This window comes from Tubulanus polymorphus, chromosome 5 (assembly GCF_964204645.1).
Source record: "Tubulanus polymorphus chromosome 5, tnTubPoly1.2, whole genome shotgun sequence".
Classification (NCBI taxonomy): Eukaryota; Metazoa; Nemertea; class Palaeonemertea; order Tubulaniformes; family Tubulanidae; genus Tubulanus; species Tubulanus polymorphus.
This window is the reverse complement of record NC_134029.1, coordinates 15,723,798-15,743,546: the sequence shown is the minus strand read 5'-3', so window position 1 is coordinate 15,743,546 and position 19,749 is coordinate 15,723,798. Positions and strand designations below refer to the sequence as shown.

Here is a 19,749-nt window from a genome sequence, read left to right as displayed (position 1 = left end):
CTAAAATAAAAGATAACAATACATCAGAAAATATTAAAACTGATAATATTCAGCATAAAATAATTAAAAGTAATAATGATAATAAATCACATGAAAATGCTAAATTAGCTACAACTTGTATAGGAATTGTAATAGGAGGAATATTATATTTTAAATTTTAATTTTTCTATTATATAAATGGAAGAAGATATTCCAATGGATACTTTTGGTGACGCCCCTGGTATAAGTGATGAACCACAACCTGATTTTAATGAAACTAATATTGATAATGATGATGGATCGCATATAATAATAATTTAAATAATGATGATGATGATCCATCATATAATTCTAGTTTAGCTGATGAAGATGATAGTGTAATTGATTACGAAACGCGTGAAAAATTTAAAGAATATATGACGGCTCCCGAAAGGGAAGTTATTAAACCCGTAACATTTAGAAAAGATTTAATGAATAGATTAGTAAATACAACTGATCCTTATTTGAAAGGGCAATTACATGGAATTAAAAGTAGAGTAATAGATACAATTGTTAACGAATTATTACCAAAAGATGTAATAGATAAAGTTGATACAGAAGATATTGTAATGCAAATTTTAAAAGATAATCCACATTTCATATTTTTGAACCTGGAATGCGAGCAGGATCTACAATTGAAAGTTCAAAAGGTGGTTCAGAATTTCTCAGAATTATATGGAATGCACTCGATAGAATAAATGAAGAAGAACCAAATGTTGGTATTGATATTAACAAATATTCACCATTTTAAAATCCAAATTTAAATCCTAATTCTGTTGATCCAGAAATGGAAGAGTATGGAGATCGATTAGATTGAACCTGATATCAAAACCAAAAAGACAAATGAAAAATATTGTGACGTATGTAAGAAAAAGAAAAAATAATATATCCGATTCTTATCATCAGTTTTGTTATCCACATGAGGATTAAGGGAGCAGTCAAACATAACAGAGGATGGACAAATCATGAACAGCTTAAGCAGTCAAAATGAATGAGGAACCCTAAAAATATATTACATCAAAATGGTTCTCCCAAGAAACCTGTCAAGAACCATTTGATAATATTGAACGGGGTTCTAATGAATCGAGATCGCATTACTGATTGACGGATAAATTTATCATAAAGGCAGGCGCAGTACTACATGTATGTGAAGCTGCATGGTTCTTGCTATTGTGCGGGATAAGTTTTTGGCGTAGATATCGCCGATGAATTGCTCCGGCGTAGTTGTTGCGGCGGCTATGTCGTCAGTAACCTATATTAGAACCCTTCTCCTTAAGTCAAAACTTATATAGAAATACTTACCGAGGCACTGTCCGTTAATTTGCTTGTAACCATTCGGGCAACGACAACGATATCCACCTATTTGGTTTCGACATTGAAATTTACACGGGCCACTTTTTCGGTTGCATTCATTCACATCTTCAATGAATGACAAAACAAATTATGAACAGTCGACGTATACATTTTCAATATTAAAGATCACGTGTAGCCCACAAGAGCATTTGTTTTTAACGATTAATAATGTTATGTAAATACATAATATTAATTCATGAGACATTTTAGCTGTAATGAATGATGGATTACTGAAATATAAATGATTATAAAGTGTAAATTTGATGGAATGTTCACAATGCGTAGTCCATCAGACACCCATACTCTGATTGATGCTTACATACCCAAGTAATAGGGGCTATGAGTAATTGTATATATGTTGTTCTAGATCAAAGGTCGAACGGTCGAGCTCATTAAAAAACAAATATTAAAAGTAATTTAAAACTATAATATATTTTCATAGCCGTTTGTATTTCATATTATAAATAAATATCTATTCTAAAATATTAATAATTTCAATTTTAAACGCATATTGTATAAAATCAATTGGTCGCGTCGTTTTGCTCCGCTCCCAATTGATTAAATACAATACACAATAAAGAATATATCCATATAATCAAATATATTCTAATGATAAAAATTATTATATTATTTAATCTAAAATTAAATATACTTTTTTAATGTTTGTTTTTTCAACCTTTAATCTAGAACAACATGTATACAATTACTCTAATATTTTTATATACGAAAATCATATTTATGAAAATCATATAAATGAAATGAATTTTAATAAAAAAATTGATATTAAAACTGAGAGTAAACGGATACACAGTGAATTCTTAAATAGAATAAAAGATACAACAAATGTCAAATCTGTAGAATTATAAATTAAAAAAGGTAACAGAATTAACAATTTATGAGAAATATTTAATTACAAATATTGAAACAATTACTAATAGGTATGGAGATAAATTAGTTATCCCCTTAGAATATTACGGATTAAAAGGAAATAAATGTAAATTAAGAACATATTTACCAGATAGATTTCATAGAATATCTAATGAAGATATTGAAGAATTATTTTCTGGAATATTTTATTTCATATATAAAGGTAAGAATGAAAAAGGACACCGTGATATAGATTTCGAATAATATAAAATCAATTTTAATAAAAAATTTGATATCAAAATGGAAGCAAAGAAGAAGTACTACTGTCCAACATGTAAAATCAATATAGATAAATCTCAAAAAGCAAGACACAATAAAAATAAAACACACTTATGAAATAAATCAGAAGAATAAAGAAATGAAAAAGAAATATATAAATGTGATACATGTAATCAATCATTCAGTAACAAAAGATATTATAAAGAACATTTAAAATCTAACAAGAGACCCACGGATCTTAATATCTCGGGCGCAGAATGTATCTAATAATGTAATGTATAGGCGCCATCTGATTGATGCATCTTTAAGGTTTGCCTTGAACACTTCATGGATGTGTAAAATCTGCTGATTTCGGTGAACAACATCATCGAAATCTAATCAGCAATCATCGCGGCAATACGGGATATCGACAAATTCAAGTTCTTGAATAAATCGTTTGATGGCGCTAGTCTGAACCGGAAATTGGAACCTTTATCAGCCATGCTCCAGTTCATTTGCAATGAAAATCTCTCGCTTCAAGTTTTCAATCAGCGATATTACTTACTATATATCGTCACGCGTAATCCTTTAAATATGATAACCTACGGTTACGTTGGATATGATAAAACCTCACTGCAGAGGCTAGAAATCACTATAAGTGTCCTAAAATTATCAAAAAACATTTTAGGACGGCTGAAGATGTAAAGACTGGTTGCCACATGGTGGCAGCACTTGACGGCCCAATTTCAATTGCTGGTTCGAGTCCGGGTACTTTTCATATTTTTATTATGAATCTACGAGTGTTGTCCTTCAAAAATCAATTCTATTTCATAATATTATTTCATATTTATCAGTGTAGCCTGCAATAAATTCACCTTAGAGTCTTGAACTCAACAACAAAGTGATGACACCCAGCACCAGTCATTACTTCCGTTAGCTGCTTCGAGCGCCATCGCTAAAATTTGTGATTTTTGGTAGTTTTTTGACATTTCTAGTGATCTTTTGCGTTCAAAGTGAGGTTTTATCGAATTCAACACATTGTCAGGATATCATACTTAAAGGATTATGCGTGCCGTTGTATAGTAAGTAAAATATCGCTAACTAAAAACTTGAAGCGAGACGAGGTTTGGGCCTATTTGATTGTGCGCGCATAATCTTCCGTGAAGTAGCGTATTGATTGAATCTTCGGTTATTTGCATAATGAAGTAGATATGGGGAGACGGAATCGATACTACGGCTATCAAATTGAAAAGTAACATATAAGACTCTCCCATGACTGGGAAATGAGAAACTAGAACCGAGTAGATTAATAGATGAGAAGATTAAAAGACCGGTTTGTCTGCGTCAATCGAATATGTCCTTACATTGATTGACAGCGGGAGCTCAGCCAACCGCAGGGAGAAGTTATTTTACTTCAATGTAACGTTATGCATCGGCCTTCTAGCCGTTTTATGAAACAAAATGCTCCTTGAAATTTCTTTAAAAATCGCCAAAAATTCGTCGATTTCTCTTAAATGTACGCGATATTCAAAATTCCATTTCCAACAGATTTTAGCCGCATGATCAAGCTACATTTTGCGCATAAACATAGTAGATTGCATGAATTCGTGTCAAAGTTATAACCTCATTTGTCAGCAAAAATTCGATTTTTGGACCCATTACAACAAAAATCATATTAGAAATATGAATAATGATATTTTAGGTGAAGATTATTTTGATAAAGATACTGACAAGAATCAGAAGACAATTAACACAATAGAAAATAAATTAAACAATAAAAGACCATACATGGAAGATGTTAGAAATTATATTGATTCATTAGATAATAAAAAAGATATTGAAATAACCGAAGCATTTACAATTGAAATTGGACCAGCTGCTATTGAATTTAAATTTCATGAAGGTTAAACGTTAGAAGAAAATAAAAAACATTTAGAAAATATGAAAAACATAAGAATAAGAATAATTACAGACGTAGAATATCCTAAAATTAGAATATCAGTTAAAGTAAGATTTTAAAAGTATTTTAAAAAGTAAAATAGAAGAGAAATATTTTGAAGGATCTGGCTTAATATTTGATGAAATAATATTTATGACGTTACATGTGTACAATACAAAATATAATAAATTAATTAATAATTTTTTATTAGAATCTATTTTTCTAAAATATAATAATCTATATATTTGTTTAGGGTTATTTTCTGCATAAGCTAATAATTTATCAAATAACAACTTACAGAATATATAATATTACCTACTTTTAGGATCAAAATATTTGATATATTTCTTTGGGTTATTTAACAATAGTATCGTACTCGCCTTTTTATAAACATTAATTAGATGTAATTTTGATTTATAATGAGTATTTTCATCAACAGGTTCAATTTTTTTATTACAATATTTGATACGTTTTATTTCTTTTTTTTCTGCTAAATTTTTTCATGTTCTTCTAATTTCTTTTCATTTTCTATATGTCCCTGAGATTTTTTATGTTTAGAAAAATTACTTTAAGAAATATCTAAATTACAAATGTTACAATGTTTTTTAGAATCATCAATTGTTTCGTCATCTGTTATATTATTATTATTAGTTTCAATTGTATTAACATTATCTGTTATATTATCTATGGTATCGTTAGTTTCAATTGTATTAACATTATTTATTAAATTATCTATGATATTATTATCAGATATATTATTATCATTATTATTCTTTTCTTTTCTACATGTTTCTTTGATTTCTTATGTGATGTCCAATTTTTATATGACATATATTCCTTACATATATCACAATATTTTGGATTATAATAATCTTTTTTGATTCAATATCATATGTAGAGGGTTTATTATAAGATGTAGATGCTGTTAAATCTTCTATTTTAGTTTCAATATTATCTTCTATTTTAGATTCGATATTATTCTTATCTTCTTTTTTAAGTTCAATATTTTCTTCTATTTTAGTTTCAATATTCGTTTCTATTTTACTTATTCTATACTTGAATTGATTAAAGAATTCTCCAAAATACTTACTATATTCATAAGGTAATATATAATATATATCTGATATCATTTCACTTGGAATTTGTATTTCATATATTCCGCCTTCCATTTATTATAAATTTTTTTATTGAAATTAAAATTTTAATACATAACACTATCTAATTGAATTTATAATATTTAATTGCGCGTCAGATATAATATAAATATGCATTTTATAATTCAACCCTCCTTTTTTCTTTTTCATAAATAATTGAATACCATCTTTTACCAGAACCATGTAATAAGTTCCTCTGTCGTTTAAAAATCTAACCATAATGCATATTTATTACAAGCATAATAATCAATTTGATTAATATTACAATCTTCAGAGTTTTTTTTTTTCATTCATAAAATGTTTTTTAATTTCTACCCATTGATCAATCATTCTCATTCCTTGACAAAATAATTTATTTGCTATACCTTCAATTGTTATTTCTACTTTTGATATTTCAGGATTATAATAATTATCAACTTTTATTGCACCATTAGAACATGTTGCAATGGTAAAAAATATTAATTCGCCTTTAATAAATCTTGTTGGGAAGTTAATATTCTCATTAATTATTTCATCATTTGCATTAATAGTTACAGTTTTAAATTTATCAATATAATCATATAATAATGAAAATCCTTGATTGTATTCAGTTTGAATTGCAATATTTTCATCAGTTACCGTGTCATATTCTAAACATATATTCGATAATTTATAACCCATAAACAACGCTAGATAATACAATTTCATTAACAGGAGCAAATGTTATTTCGAATATAATATCTTCTTGAATTGCATATTTATATAACGGCGCATTATTATTTAACAATTCAAAATCTAATGGAATTTTATATTTGCTTCCAAAAAGCTGTTTTATTAAATTATCTACGTCATTAGCTACTACTGCATTATTAGCTCCAGATCTTCTTCTATTTTGATTTGAGGGTTGAATTCCTTGAAATATCATATTATTTCTATCTTCCTTTGTTAACCATAAATCTTTACAATGCATAAATAAATTATAATCATCTAATGAAAAAACTGTTTCTGGCCCAATCTTTACAATAAATTTTTTAATCAAATATCTTCCAACACTATCTGCGACATAATTATTATTATTACCAGTTACTTTTATATCAGCTGATAAATAAATACTATTTGGAACAAGTATTTTGTGTTAATCGAGGGATTCTAACATATAAAGTTTCATCAGGATTAATATTAGAAGGATTATGAGTAATGATATGATGAGATCTTTCCGCTTTAATGGCATTAGATATTCTAGAATTCTTAGAAGGATTTATATAACTCCCACTCATTTATTTAAGAAAAAAAATTAATTATTTATTTTTTTATCATGTTAAGTGATCCAAAAATAATTGCACTAACAACTGTCATTAAAAATAAAATAATATGTTCAGCGGCAAAGTTAATAACATTTCCAGCAGACTTTAAAACAAAACCAACAATTGATGCAATAATTCCGGGTAATGCTGCAGCAGATTTTTTAAGCAGATTAAATATTTCGCTAATTTTTTTAAACCATCATTAACTTTATCCTGTATAGAATTATGACTTGGAGGTGTATCCGGTTTATTAGGTGTAGGTGTAGATTTTAATGAATTTGATATAGCTAAACCTATTGTTGTAAATATCATAGTAACAGCTGTCAGAATTGAAAGAATTGTGATACCTTCTAACTTAAATAATTCCATTCTTTCTTTCATTGACATTCTAGAATTTGGTTTTATTAGATATCTTTTAAGAATATCTTTTAATCTTTTAAAATTATTACCAAATTCTTTTAATAATACATCTCTTTCACCTTTCTGTACTTCTAAAGCATCTTTTAAATCATCAATTTCGTTTTCTAAACGTAATTCTTTTTGTCTATATTCTATTTCATCAATTACTTGATGATCTAAATCAGACTTTAATTGTTCTAATTCTTTATTTTTATCAGATAATTCTTTTTCTAAAAATCTAATTTTTTGATCTGTTATATCTTTTTCATGCGCAATTTTATCAGATGCAAGTCTTGTACTAAAAATTTCTCTTAATTTTTTTTTACCAGAAAATATATTTGAATCTTCTAATTCTTGATCTGTTACATCTATTAATCCATTCGGTAAAAGTTTTTCAGTTTGAACTTCGGTTGATTTAAGTTTACTAGTTTTGGAAGTTATATTCTGTTCAGAAGTTGTTTCCGACTTTTTTTATTATTTCAAATAAGTCATCAATTTTATTTCTAAGTATTATTTTATATGGGCCTTTTTCTGTGTTGGTAACATCAGTTATTTCATTATTATTATTTATTTTCTTAGTTCTAGATGGGTCTAATTTTCTCAAAGATAATCTTTCTAATATTTTATTTTTTTTGATGTAAGTGATATCAACATAATAATCGGCTTGCAAATAATAATAACAGTCATCAGTACCTAAAAATTCAAATTTTTCTGCTAAAGGTTTAACGTTTCCATCATTTATATTATGTTTAGAATTTTCAAGTAAATGTTTTAATTTAGGTATATTGTTTATATTATCTAAATCTTTTTTTTTACTCAATCTGGAATTACATTTTCAGGATTTATTTGTGATTCTGCTATTTTAATATAATCAGATGTATTTAAATTATTATTACGCTTTGTTTCATTATCATTATCAAGTTTAACACCTGCACTATCATAATCGTCATGAAAATATCCATCATCATTTCCCATGTCGTCCATTTCATAAGCTTCTCCGACTTCTACCATTTACATAATAAAAAGATTGAAATCTAAAATATAATATTCCTCCTATTACAATTCCTATACAAGTTATAGCTAATTTAGTATTTTCATGTGATTTATTATCATCATTAGTTTAAATTATTTCATGCTGGATATTATCAGTTTTTTTACTTTCTGATGTATTATAATCTTTTATTTTTGAATCATTATTTGATTTAATATTCTTAGTTTTAGTTTCTGTTGATTGAATATTCTTTAAAATTTTTTCACCTTCCATTTATTTTGGAGCGTAGATAATTTTTTTATTTATATCATTTAATCCAAACTGTTTATTTATTGTTGCAGTATTTATAAGATTATTATAACCAATTATATTTCCCATTTTTAATATTAAATAATTAGAAATAATTAATAGATTAGGACCTATACAATAATTTAATCTAATATGTGATTTATCTAAATAATTTTGATATCTTACATTCGTAACAGTTTAGCTATAGGTTTTTTAACTAAAAATTGATGTTTTTCACTATGAGCTAACCTAATCTTTATTTTATTAGAACTATCACTTTTTAAAAATCTAACGCCAAACCCGGAATCACTACCTAATTGCCAGGCTTTTCTATTAATTTCTTGTGACAATGTATCTAAATTATATAACCCTGGTTTTAGATATAGATGATACCATTTATTTTTACGTTTATTAAAATCAAAAAGGCTTTATGTTCAATAGTTCTATCCGATATATTGTAAACCGAGTTACTTAAACTAATATTAACTAATTTTAAATCAACACAATTTCTAAATTCTCTATCTAGTTGTATCAATAAATTATGAGATTTATAATTTGTAAGTCTTCTTGAATCAACAAATATTCTATATTCTTTTAATTTATCTTGCATTTATTTTATGTATTTTTCATTCGAAATCTATATCATGGTGCCCTTTTTCATTCTTACCTTTATATATGAAATCGAATATTCCAGAACATAACTCTTCGATATCTTCATTAGATATTCTATGAAATCTATCTGGTAAATATGTTCTGAATTTACATTTATTTCCTTTTAATCCTTCACATTCTAAGTGGATAACTAATTTATCTCCATACCTATTAGTAATTGTTTCAATATTTGTAATTAAATATTTCTTATAGATTGTTAAATCTGTTTATGAATATAATCTACAGATTTGACATTTGTATTATCTTTAATTCTATCTAAGAATTCACTGTGTATTTGTTTACTCTCTATCTTTATATCAAATTTTTTATTAAAATTTTCATAAATATGATTTTCATATATAGTTCTAGATTAAAGGTTGAAAGATTGCGCTCATTATAAAACAAATATTAAAAGTAGTTTAAAACTATAATATATTTTCATAGCCGTGTGTATTGTAGATTAAATAATAGAATAATTATCATTATTAGAATATATTTGATTATATGGATACCAATTGACCAATTGATTTCAGACAATATGCTTTTAAAATTGAAATTATTAATATTTTTGAATAAATATCTATTTATAATATATGAAATACACACGGCTATGAATATATATCATAGTTTTAAATTACTTTAATATTTATTTTTGAATGAGCTCGACCGTTCGACCTTTGATCTAGAACAATATATATACAATTACTGCTACGCGCTGCATTCAAGCTCGCAGGAATTTCTAAATTCATATTGATATTTCATGTTACCCAAAGTTTTAGTTATCCGTGTTTATCTCATATGACCTGATTTGTATGCATATTACATTGATCAGCTTGCGCTTTATGTCTCATATGGCGTGGGAAACTATACTGGTACTGTTTTAATCTCGTCTTAGTCGTCGTGTTTGTCTACCGTGCTACTACGCCAATTGAAGGTAAAAATTGTCAAATATTGATTACGTTTAAAATGATTGGAGTTATGATGAAAATAATAATTCCAATGCTTAACCGTGAATTCAGTCGGCATCGAGTAGGAAGAAAACTTGCAATGATAATGTGAGTACAGCGCACGTTGTAATCACTGTATAGACCGTGCGACGTCGCACGCATATAAAATAGCCAGTGCGCGTTCAGAAAATTCGCGCACCTGTCATTCAGGTGTTCAGTGTTTAATGAAAAAATTAAAAAAAAATTTACTGGTACTAAGTGTTTGTTAACTACTGAATACGATAGTTATCTTTTTACAAAGATTCGATATCCATTCATTTCAATATGATCAGAAGTGATTTACATTTGAAGCTTGAATTACGTGCAATCACTCTACGGAAGCAGTCTAAAAGTAATTGATTTCCGCCATTCTACCACAGTTGTACAGAATAGTTCTATAAACGTAGGCCTTATAACCGTTGAGTTTGTGAAATATTCTTAACTTTGCTGAGCTTTTACCATGTGGCAAACTTTTATACTTTGTTTGAAATTACGCTTGAAGTAATTTTATTGTTAAAGATTTTGCTGAAAATATTTGCTACTTCTGTTTAGCTCAGCGTCTCGTTTACCTGTGCATTTCCCATCCTCGCCCATTCGGAAACCTCTACGACAGGCGCACTTAAAGCTGCCAGCGCTGTTGACACAAACTCCTGATGGGCGGCACTTATTTTGATCTTGGTCACATTCATCAATATCTGCAATTCAAAATGTTTCGATGATACATATATAGCGGTAAATTAACTCTTCTACGTTTAAAACTAGAAGCCTAGCTCAAAGGAATCAGCTGCATTTCATAGGCTGCCTAGCACAGCTGAGTCAACACTTCACATATTGCATAATTATGTCATGCTATTGGATTTCTATATTGTTAATTAAGAGTACTTGTTAAATCGGATGGTGTTATGCGGTTCCTTCAAAACGCAGAAATGCAGAAACGCAGAAATTGGTGAGTTAATTTAACGGACAATAAAGCTAAATTGAATTTTACTTTATCTAGCTCAATTTCAGTCATTTCCGTTATACCGTGTTGTTGAAATTATGCAGACGACGAAGCCAAATTCACAGTCGTTATGAGCCACGAATGATTTTCAATTAAATCAATAAACTGAGATTTATGATTCTGCTGCTTAAGAATTCATTCAAAACCCAATGCTGAAGCACATAAGAAAACCCGATAGTGCCGACAACGGTTTTGAAAAAATGTGTACTAGACATTACATACTCATAAAAAATCCAATCATATCATGATAAAGTTGGAAGGGACCCAAGAGTTATGCGTAACCTGCAAATGTAATACTCAGCGTCAGGAAATCATTTACAGATGAAAAAGGAAACTCATCATACGGTTCCTGAACTTCGCTGAAAAGGCTGAAACACTGAAACGCTGAAACGCTGAAATAAAAACCTTGAAATTTCAGGGAATTTCCGAAAAACGCCGAAATTTCAGGGAATTCCCGAAAAACGCCGAAATTTCAGGGAATTCCCGAAAAACGCTAAAATCGTTGAGGTACCGACAATACACGTTTTGAAATATTTTCCGGGCCGGTGTCCGCTGCCGAGTCCTGAACCATGTTTTAGTCTCTACCTTCGGTTACAGAGACATGCCTTAAGGTCGTCGTCATGTTCGACTTGATCGATTGCTGATTGCGTGGATTGTTAGATGTGTTTTTTGTTTTATGTGCATATACCGGTACGATCTAACATTGAATAAATTCTTAATTACAGTAATAATATGTAATAGATGAAATCTAAGTGACGGACGCTTCGTCACAGCTTGATTTAATTTGATTTTCTATACTAACAAATCATTTCGATTCGAAAACAACCTCGTGTATTTAGGGTTTCTGCTGCTTTCGCAGAAACCCTCTTGTATTCCTGTTGATTATTATTATTATTTATGGTCCACCTTCCAGCCAAAAATTTTTCATAAAATGTAACTCCTCTTAGATTCGACTACCAACCGCTTATAAACGTAATTTTAAATTCTGTCAGAAATATAACTCAGCGCCTGACCATTTCGAATTTGCGTATAGTAATCGATTATGAATTAATCCCGCATAATTACCGGGTCTAAACAGCGACAAGAATAACGCAAAGAATCGTCATCCATTGATAAAAGTGCACCCCGAAAAGCCTAAAATTTACCGCACGACCTTGAGTCAACCGTAAATCACGGAATCGGCCTAACAATTAGTCCGGATCCGTCATTTCCCACGAACGATAACTACAGCCGGTGCGTAATAAGTGTCTTATGAATGAAACATGGCGGATGGTTGAAATCATTTTCGGCTTAAATTCATCGCGAGTTTTAGGACCTTTAATGAATTTCACGAAACCATGATCCTTAAAATGAGTCAATTGGTTAATTCTATTCGTAAATCAATTTACGTTGGCTACATTTCCTGAAGATTTTTGGCTCGATTCAACGTAATATGGACAGAAATGGTAGGAATTTTCATACGGACTTTTACCTCCGCGTTCACTCGACGACTCAGATCGATGACAACGACAGCAGTTTTTACGTAATTTAAGGTGAGAATCCGTTAACCAGGGAATGTTTTACATGATTTCTTTATAATATTAGTACATATGGTAGCAAATGAGTACTCGGTGAAGCAATGATCATTGTTGGCTAGCTACTTTACCTAGCTTTTTTGGGGGGATACACCTAGAATAGGCCCTAAATGTAGTGAATAGAGACAGTGGAAAGCCTCAGTTGTTAGTAAGAGGCTGGTTTACATTTATGTGTACGACTATTTATTTCGATTACTTTCTTTCCAGCTATTATTCGTGGAATGAACTGGTCACTACGGTCTTCAATTCCTTTGCCGATTCTTGCAGCTGGTGGAAATAAATTTAAACCACAGTGTGCAAGTGTACGTTCTAAATCAAGATTTTTCGTCATTCTCGTAACTTAAGCGCAACTGTCTCAGATGCTGTAAGTTCTTGACGTTTTATGTAATTGTTATTTTTTCAGTTGCCATGTTTACAATATTTGGATAAGTAATCAGTTATTATACTTTCTTTCACTCCTCTATGATATTATATAACCGAGTAATTATTACATTTCATTGCTTAATTACAGGTGCAAAGAGGTCAGATGGCATGAAAATCAACTGTGGCTGACTAATTGGTGTGATTAGATCAGGCGTTGATGTTTCAAAAGGTGTAGCCAAAAAGCTTGTATCATCAGGGGGTAGACAAATATCCGAAGATAAATGAAAACTTCAACTCGTTGATCACCAGTTGATTTTGCTGTAATTTTTTTGGCTTGGATAAATCAACACATCATTCAGTTCAAAATCTGTAATCAGTAGAATTTCTTTCAATAAAATGAAAATTTAATTGACTTTGATTGAAATTGAATGGATCTTAAAACCAGAGAAAGCATTCTTCAGAAATTTAGAAAATGCTCGAATCAAGCCGAGGGCTCAGATGGCTAAAATTCAATTCCTGAATGTCCTATAATGCAGATATGATAAAGTTTACACACTGAAAAACGTTGGGCTGTTGTAAGTGTAATTTGGATAAGTTAGCAATATAATGACCGCCCTGGCCCGCTGCATCTGAGACATGAACAAGTTGGACTGTGTTGCTTTGATGCTTTGACAAACGGACTGCTAAGCAAGATGACCTGCCAAATCAAATGTAAATTAAGAATGAAAACAACACAATTGATCAGTCAATGCCTTGCGTCTTCAAAAAAATTTTCCCGGAAGTATTTCTTTTTTTTGCCACCACCTGCCTCGACACGCGACGTTTAAGTTGATACAACTGCCACCGGGGGACCATATCTTCGGTATCCTCAAAGCCATTTTGATTAGACTTGGTACATCGGTACTTTTTACATGGTAGCCCTTTTGGATCCACATAATCCAGCATATTGTTGACCCAGGTTGCGCGTCTTGGAAATAGTCCTATGTTATGGACGGATTTGAATAATTTCGATGAAATCTTTTTTACGCTTCCCATTGCAACATATGAACCAGTTAGGCAGAAACCCGTTATCGCTGCTATGCAGCTATATTTTGATATTGTGAATTGTGTATGTATTGTGTATTTTGAGTGTATAAACGAAATACACTCAAAATATTGTCATTGACTAGGAACACACAGAGAAAATTAATTGTAGTCAATCCCATGGAACTGGAAAGTAATTTTGATCAATTTTATTTCAAATTGAAATTGTACTTTGGGCCCAAAGCATATCAATTCTTAGATAAAACTTGGAAAAATGAAAAATAATGCCAGAGGGTTGGCGGAGGGGGAAACACGATGAAACTGTAACTCTAAGGTTTGATTCATTTCTGGTTATAGAAAATTTGGGCTTTTAAGATAATGAATTCAATTTTCTGCCAAAAAAACCCAATTTTCCAACTGAATTAGTTATTAATATTAATTTTTGGTCTTTGGCTTACCCGTAGCTATGTTTATCACTGCTAAAAACTATTTCGATTTAGATTAGTGTATCAAGAATTATTCAATGGTTTAAACCACTTTGCAGAACCACTATATAACCGACATTTCGAAGTGAAACTGAGTCAGACTGAGACTGGTTATTTGCAAGATTGAAGAATTTTGACCTGGTTGTTAATTTAGAAATTAGCACCATCCGAAAACAAAAGGACAAGAAGATTACTACGAACTTTTTTATTACGGATTAATTAGACAAACTAGAAATAGGCAAATAATGCCTCCCGTTGGTTGTAACCGATACGATACGATACGATACGATACGATACGATACGATACGATACGATACGATACGATACGATACGATACGATACGATACGATACGGAGAAAAATGGAAGACGCGTTGAAACGCATCAATCGGAATATTATTTTCTGCCAGAAAGAATCGAATTAATTAAGCAGGAAAATTCAAATGTCAATACAAAAATTGATTTCTCTTACAAAAAATATTCATTTGTTTCTAATCCTCCGGTAATGTCGAGTACCGGGAATCTACGGCTCAAGTAAATAAGCAGTGCACGTGGCTAGCGGAACCGAATTCCTTATTTGGTGAAAGAAGGGCGGAGACTAAATGTTGTTGCCGACCGCGATGTTGTTGCTGCTGCTCGAGCGTGACCGATCGGCGATCCGCCGCGCTGCCGTGAAATTTTAAGCATATAGCATGGAACTTATGATTATTTTGATTCTATTTTCGGTGTCATTGAAATTCGTTGATAAAGGTTCAACCGTCATGGTATACTGTACTTAGCTTTGCTACGATTGGGTGCCATATTTCTACAAGGAGGAAGGAGTCTTGAAGTGTCTTTTGTTCCCGGGTAGGGTACGGGGTAAAACCTGGTTTACTTTCTCTTTCAACTTGCTGGAGACTACTATCTGCAATATATTGCATGCTTTGATTTGTCTGGCTTATAAGAGTCGAACGACATTTTCCCATACACAGGCTTGGCTTTAATGTAGATGAAGGCAAGGCACTGCACATTGTGGATTGACTGGAACTCTAAACTCACAAAATTAAACGACTCAACAAGAAAGATCCAATAATTGTACGTTTGTCTAACTATATTATTTAACAGCTTAAAATAATACATAACACATTCTGCAAGAGTACACAAAGGATATCAGTTCTTACATTATATCAGAATCAATAGTTCGCTTAACTCGGGCTTGAGTTCTGGTTCAATTGCTTCATATCCTAATGAAACAGTAAGTATGTCATTTCTTTTAAAAAAACTAATTATTATCACACCACAGCAAATAAATTATTCACAATTGTTGAATGGTTTGCCCGATTTAGATTAATTGGTTGACGCTAATTAGAATGACCCACACGTAGGGGCCCACTGCATGCCATTGGCGTCAATCCATTCCATTCCACGGTGAATTAAAAGAAATTTAGTTAGATCCCTTTTGTCCAAAGCTGCATCATTTATATAACTAGCTGTCAAATTCAATTTACCTCCTTCAGAGAATACCATAGTCCGTCGCCCATCAACATGTTGACACAAGAAAAGTTGCTCATGAGTGATAATCATGTTTTATACATGAGCGGTCAAATAAGATTTTTTGCGTCTTGCAGAAGTAAACCATATTCTTGGAATATTGAGCATAGTGTTTAAGTTGGCTTGCACGGTTTGTGAATGGGTTTTCCTCATTATGCTGCCTGTATGAATTGAAAATTCGGATTTCAAGCGAATTAATTTGTCCAACAAGTGGCCTTCTAGAAGTATACTCCACACATACTGTCCACGCATGTCTCCGTAACCGAAGGTAGAGACTAAGACACGGTTCAGGAATCGGCAGCGGATACCGGCCCGGAAAATATTTCAAAACGTGTTTTGTCGGTACCTAGCACGATTTCAGCGTTTTCGGGAATTCCCTGAAATTTTGGCGTTTTTCGGAAATTCCCAGAAATTTCAGCGTTTTTATTTCAGGGTTTCAGTGTTTCAGCTTTTTCAGCGAAGTTCAGGAACCGCTCATCATATCGAAGATGTAACACTTGCTGGTTTTTTAAAGATTCGTTGAAAAATCGAAATATTCTTTCTCTCACATAGACACTTAAATCAATTTGCAAGCGTTTCCAGCTACAGATTAACAGATAAACAATGAACGACACTTGTGGTATAAATAGCCCGCTGACATTAGCAAATTTTTTAAAATTTTCTCAGCAACGAGCCTAAAAATCGTAAACGAGGAAGCAGTGTGAGTGAGTTCGAAGGTCCAATTCGTTTGTGTGCAGCTGTAGTAAAAATATGTTTGCATGCAGCTTCGGGTTACTGACAACAGGCAGCTCTTATGAATCCTTAACATTGTCCGTAAAATTAACAGTTTCTACGTTTCTGCATTTCTGCGATTTGAAGAAACTAGGTGTTATGCTAGTGAATTGCAATTTAGTCCCGTTCACATAAGATCCGACGTGATTCGATTCATATTAAGCCCGCTTTATTTATACCGATATCGAGTGTGATTTCAAGATGGCGTTTCCACGCTATCAAAGTTTTCATGAGTATATTTCAAATCCATTCTTAACCCACTCTTATACCGTTTTTATAATGTATTCAGAATTTTCAATTACTTATTATAATTGTTTTGCTCATTCTCTCTCCCTCTAGCCAGGAAACCACATTATACAATCTCTCAACAAAATAATATTAAACCTATCATATTATAATCTATATAATATTTCAGAATATAAGATTATGCAAAAACAATTTTGTAATGTAATCAGTATCCCACCCTCTAGCCTGAAAACTAAATTATACAATCTCTCAACAAAATAATTTTCAACCTATAATATTGCAATTAGAAATAATTCTATAATGCATAATATCTTTCTAAATATAATATAAACAGATGTTATATGCTTTCTAAATATGATTTTAAATTCTGTGTTTTTTTTAAATTCCGCGAATCATTCATCCTGCAGTATGACAACACCGTAAGAAATACTACTGTCCAATATGTAAAATTAATATAGCTAAATCTAAAAATTATAGACATAATGAATCTATGACACATTCAGAAAATAAATCAAAATCAGAATATGATGATGATAGATAAGAAATAAAATTAAATAAAAAAATTAGAAAATAAAAAATCGTTTCTGCAAAATGTAAGAAATTAAAGCAATTTATTGGATATCAAAAAGGTATAGAGATAATTGAAGCGTTTAAATCTAATATTGGCCCAGCAGTTATCGAATCTAAATTTTACAAAGGTAAAACATTAGAAAAAAATTAAACATGTTTTGAAATTATGGGAAATATCATGAAAATAATTATTAGAATTTTCAAAGATAAGTTGTCATCAGTTTGATTTTTTTTTTCAAAACAACATACACACAGCAAATCGAAGATATGTTATGATAATGTTAAGAATAAAATTGCAGGGCCGATATTTTTAAGGATCTGGGTATTTATTTTATGAAATAATATTCATGACTTTACATGTCTATAATACAAAATAAAATGAATCAAACAAATCAAAAGCTATTGATGAAAATAATTTATATTTTAAAGATGATAATATAAATACATAATGCTATATTAAATTACCATTTAGAAATAACGCTGTTATAAGTGTACACAATTCTGATGATGTTTTCTATGGTTTATTATTTCTTGTATGCATCCAGTTGAAGATTGTAATCAACATGCTTATTGAATAACACATTATAAAGAGAGGAGAAGAAAACACAATATCCGTGTATGATGAATAAACGCGAGAAATCCCACAATAAATATAGCCAAAACGAGAAACATGAATAAGAGAAAATATATTTGCGCAACGTCTCGGCTAAAGCCATCATTAGGCGTACTTAGAACAGGAGAATATTACGAGATATTTATACAAAAACAAAACAATAGAACCGAGTGAGTGATTGAAAAGTTGAAAGGGGAACAGATTAAAGTAATGACATAACGGTTGGAAAACAATAGTAACGTAACCAATAGCAATCAGGGGGCAATACAGATTAGAGTAATCTATAAACAAAAGACACAAACTTAAGTGATAAAAATGTGAGGACAAACTGGGGGATAATCAGTTGAAAACAAAGAGAGGAATATGAAAGGCGATAATCAGTGAGCGGAAGCGCGTTTAACACATTATAAACCATTTGAAAATCGATAATTTTCCTGTTACAATGAAGCAATACGAAAAATAGAAAGAGATAGAACGATAACCAGACTCAAACGTGGTGAACGGATAATAAGATAAAAACCCACTATCTACAAATCAAAAGAATTTAAAAACAAGAAATTCATCAATTCGAACAATCTAAAATATACGAAATACACGACGTTTCGATCTCACCCTAGAGATCATCGTCAGGTGTTTGTGTCACACCTGTAGATAGTGGGTTTTTATCTTATAATAGAAAGAGATAATAATCTGAAAATAAATGTATCTGATTTAATTAAATTTCATAAAACAAACATTATTATAAAACATTTTACATTAGAACCTTTATATTTATCTAAGGATTATGATGTTAATGATGTCATAGATACATTATATCATAATAACCATATATGTAGATAAAACAAATAGATTTTGCATCCCCATCAGGTTTTAATTACTTAGGGTCTATGCATTGTAGGTGGCGGAAGCGGCCTTAAATGGTCCACTGAAATGTTCGGCTTAACCTGCCCACCGAGATAAATATGAAATATTAGATTTTGTAAGCAAACTGCATGCGGAACTATGAATGGTATTTAAAAAGACTGTTCCAGAATATATGCTTGCTAACCTTGATAAAGATAAAGTTTTCTCTACGCTTTTGGATAAGGAAAGTGGTATGAAAAGTTATTTCAACGTCAGATTCCTTCAGAAACATCTACCTTGGTAATGATAGATCAAAAACCATTTCATCTACTATGTTCCTGTAAGAAACTACTAAGCAATCTACTTAAATCTACTTAAAGATTTGTTAATCGGTTTAATAACTCTGATCAAAGTGCCCTTGAAAATATTCATTGTTGGGTATCCAGGGGACTGTGTATAAAAACCGAAGTTTATCTATGGAATATGAAAATCTTTAGAAATAATTTTGTCCTGAGACGAAATTTAAGTGGTAAATCCATTATGAAC

General features: G+C 30.6%; 1 protein-coding gene across 1 annotated transcript in view; it reads right to left on the bottom strand.

Moving 5' to 3' along the window:
- Positions 1 to 19,749, bottom strand: part of LOC141906266 (fibrillin-3-like) — a 769,611-nt gene that overhangs the window by 95,082 nt on the left and 654,780 nt on the right. Inside the window, exons 62-63 of the mRNA XM_074795508.1 lie at positions 10,757 to 10,882; positions 1,321 to 1,437 (exon numbers count right to left, since the gene is read on the bottom strand). Of these exons, the coding sequence (XP_074651609.1) occupies positions 1,321 to 1,437; positions 10,757 to 10,882 (243 nt within the window). The remainder of the gene's footprint in view (positions 1 to 1,320; positions 1,438 to 10,756; positions 10,883 to 19,749) is intronic.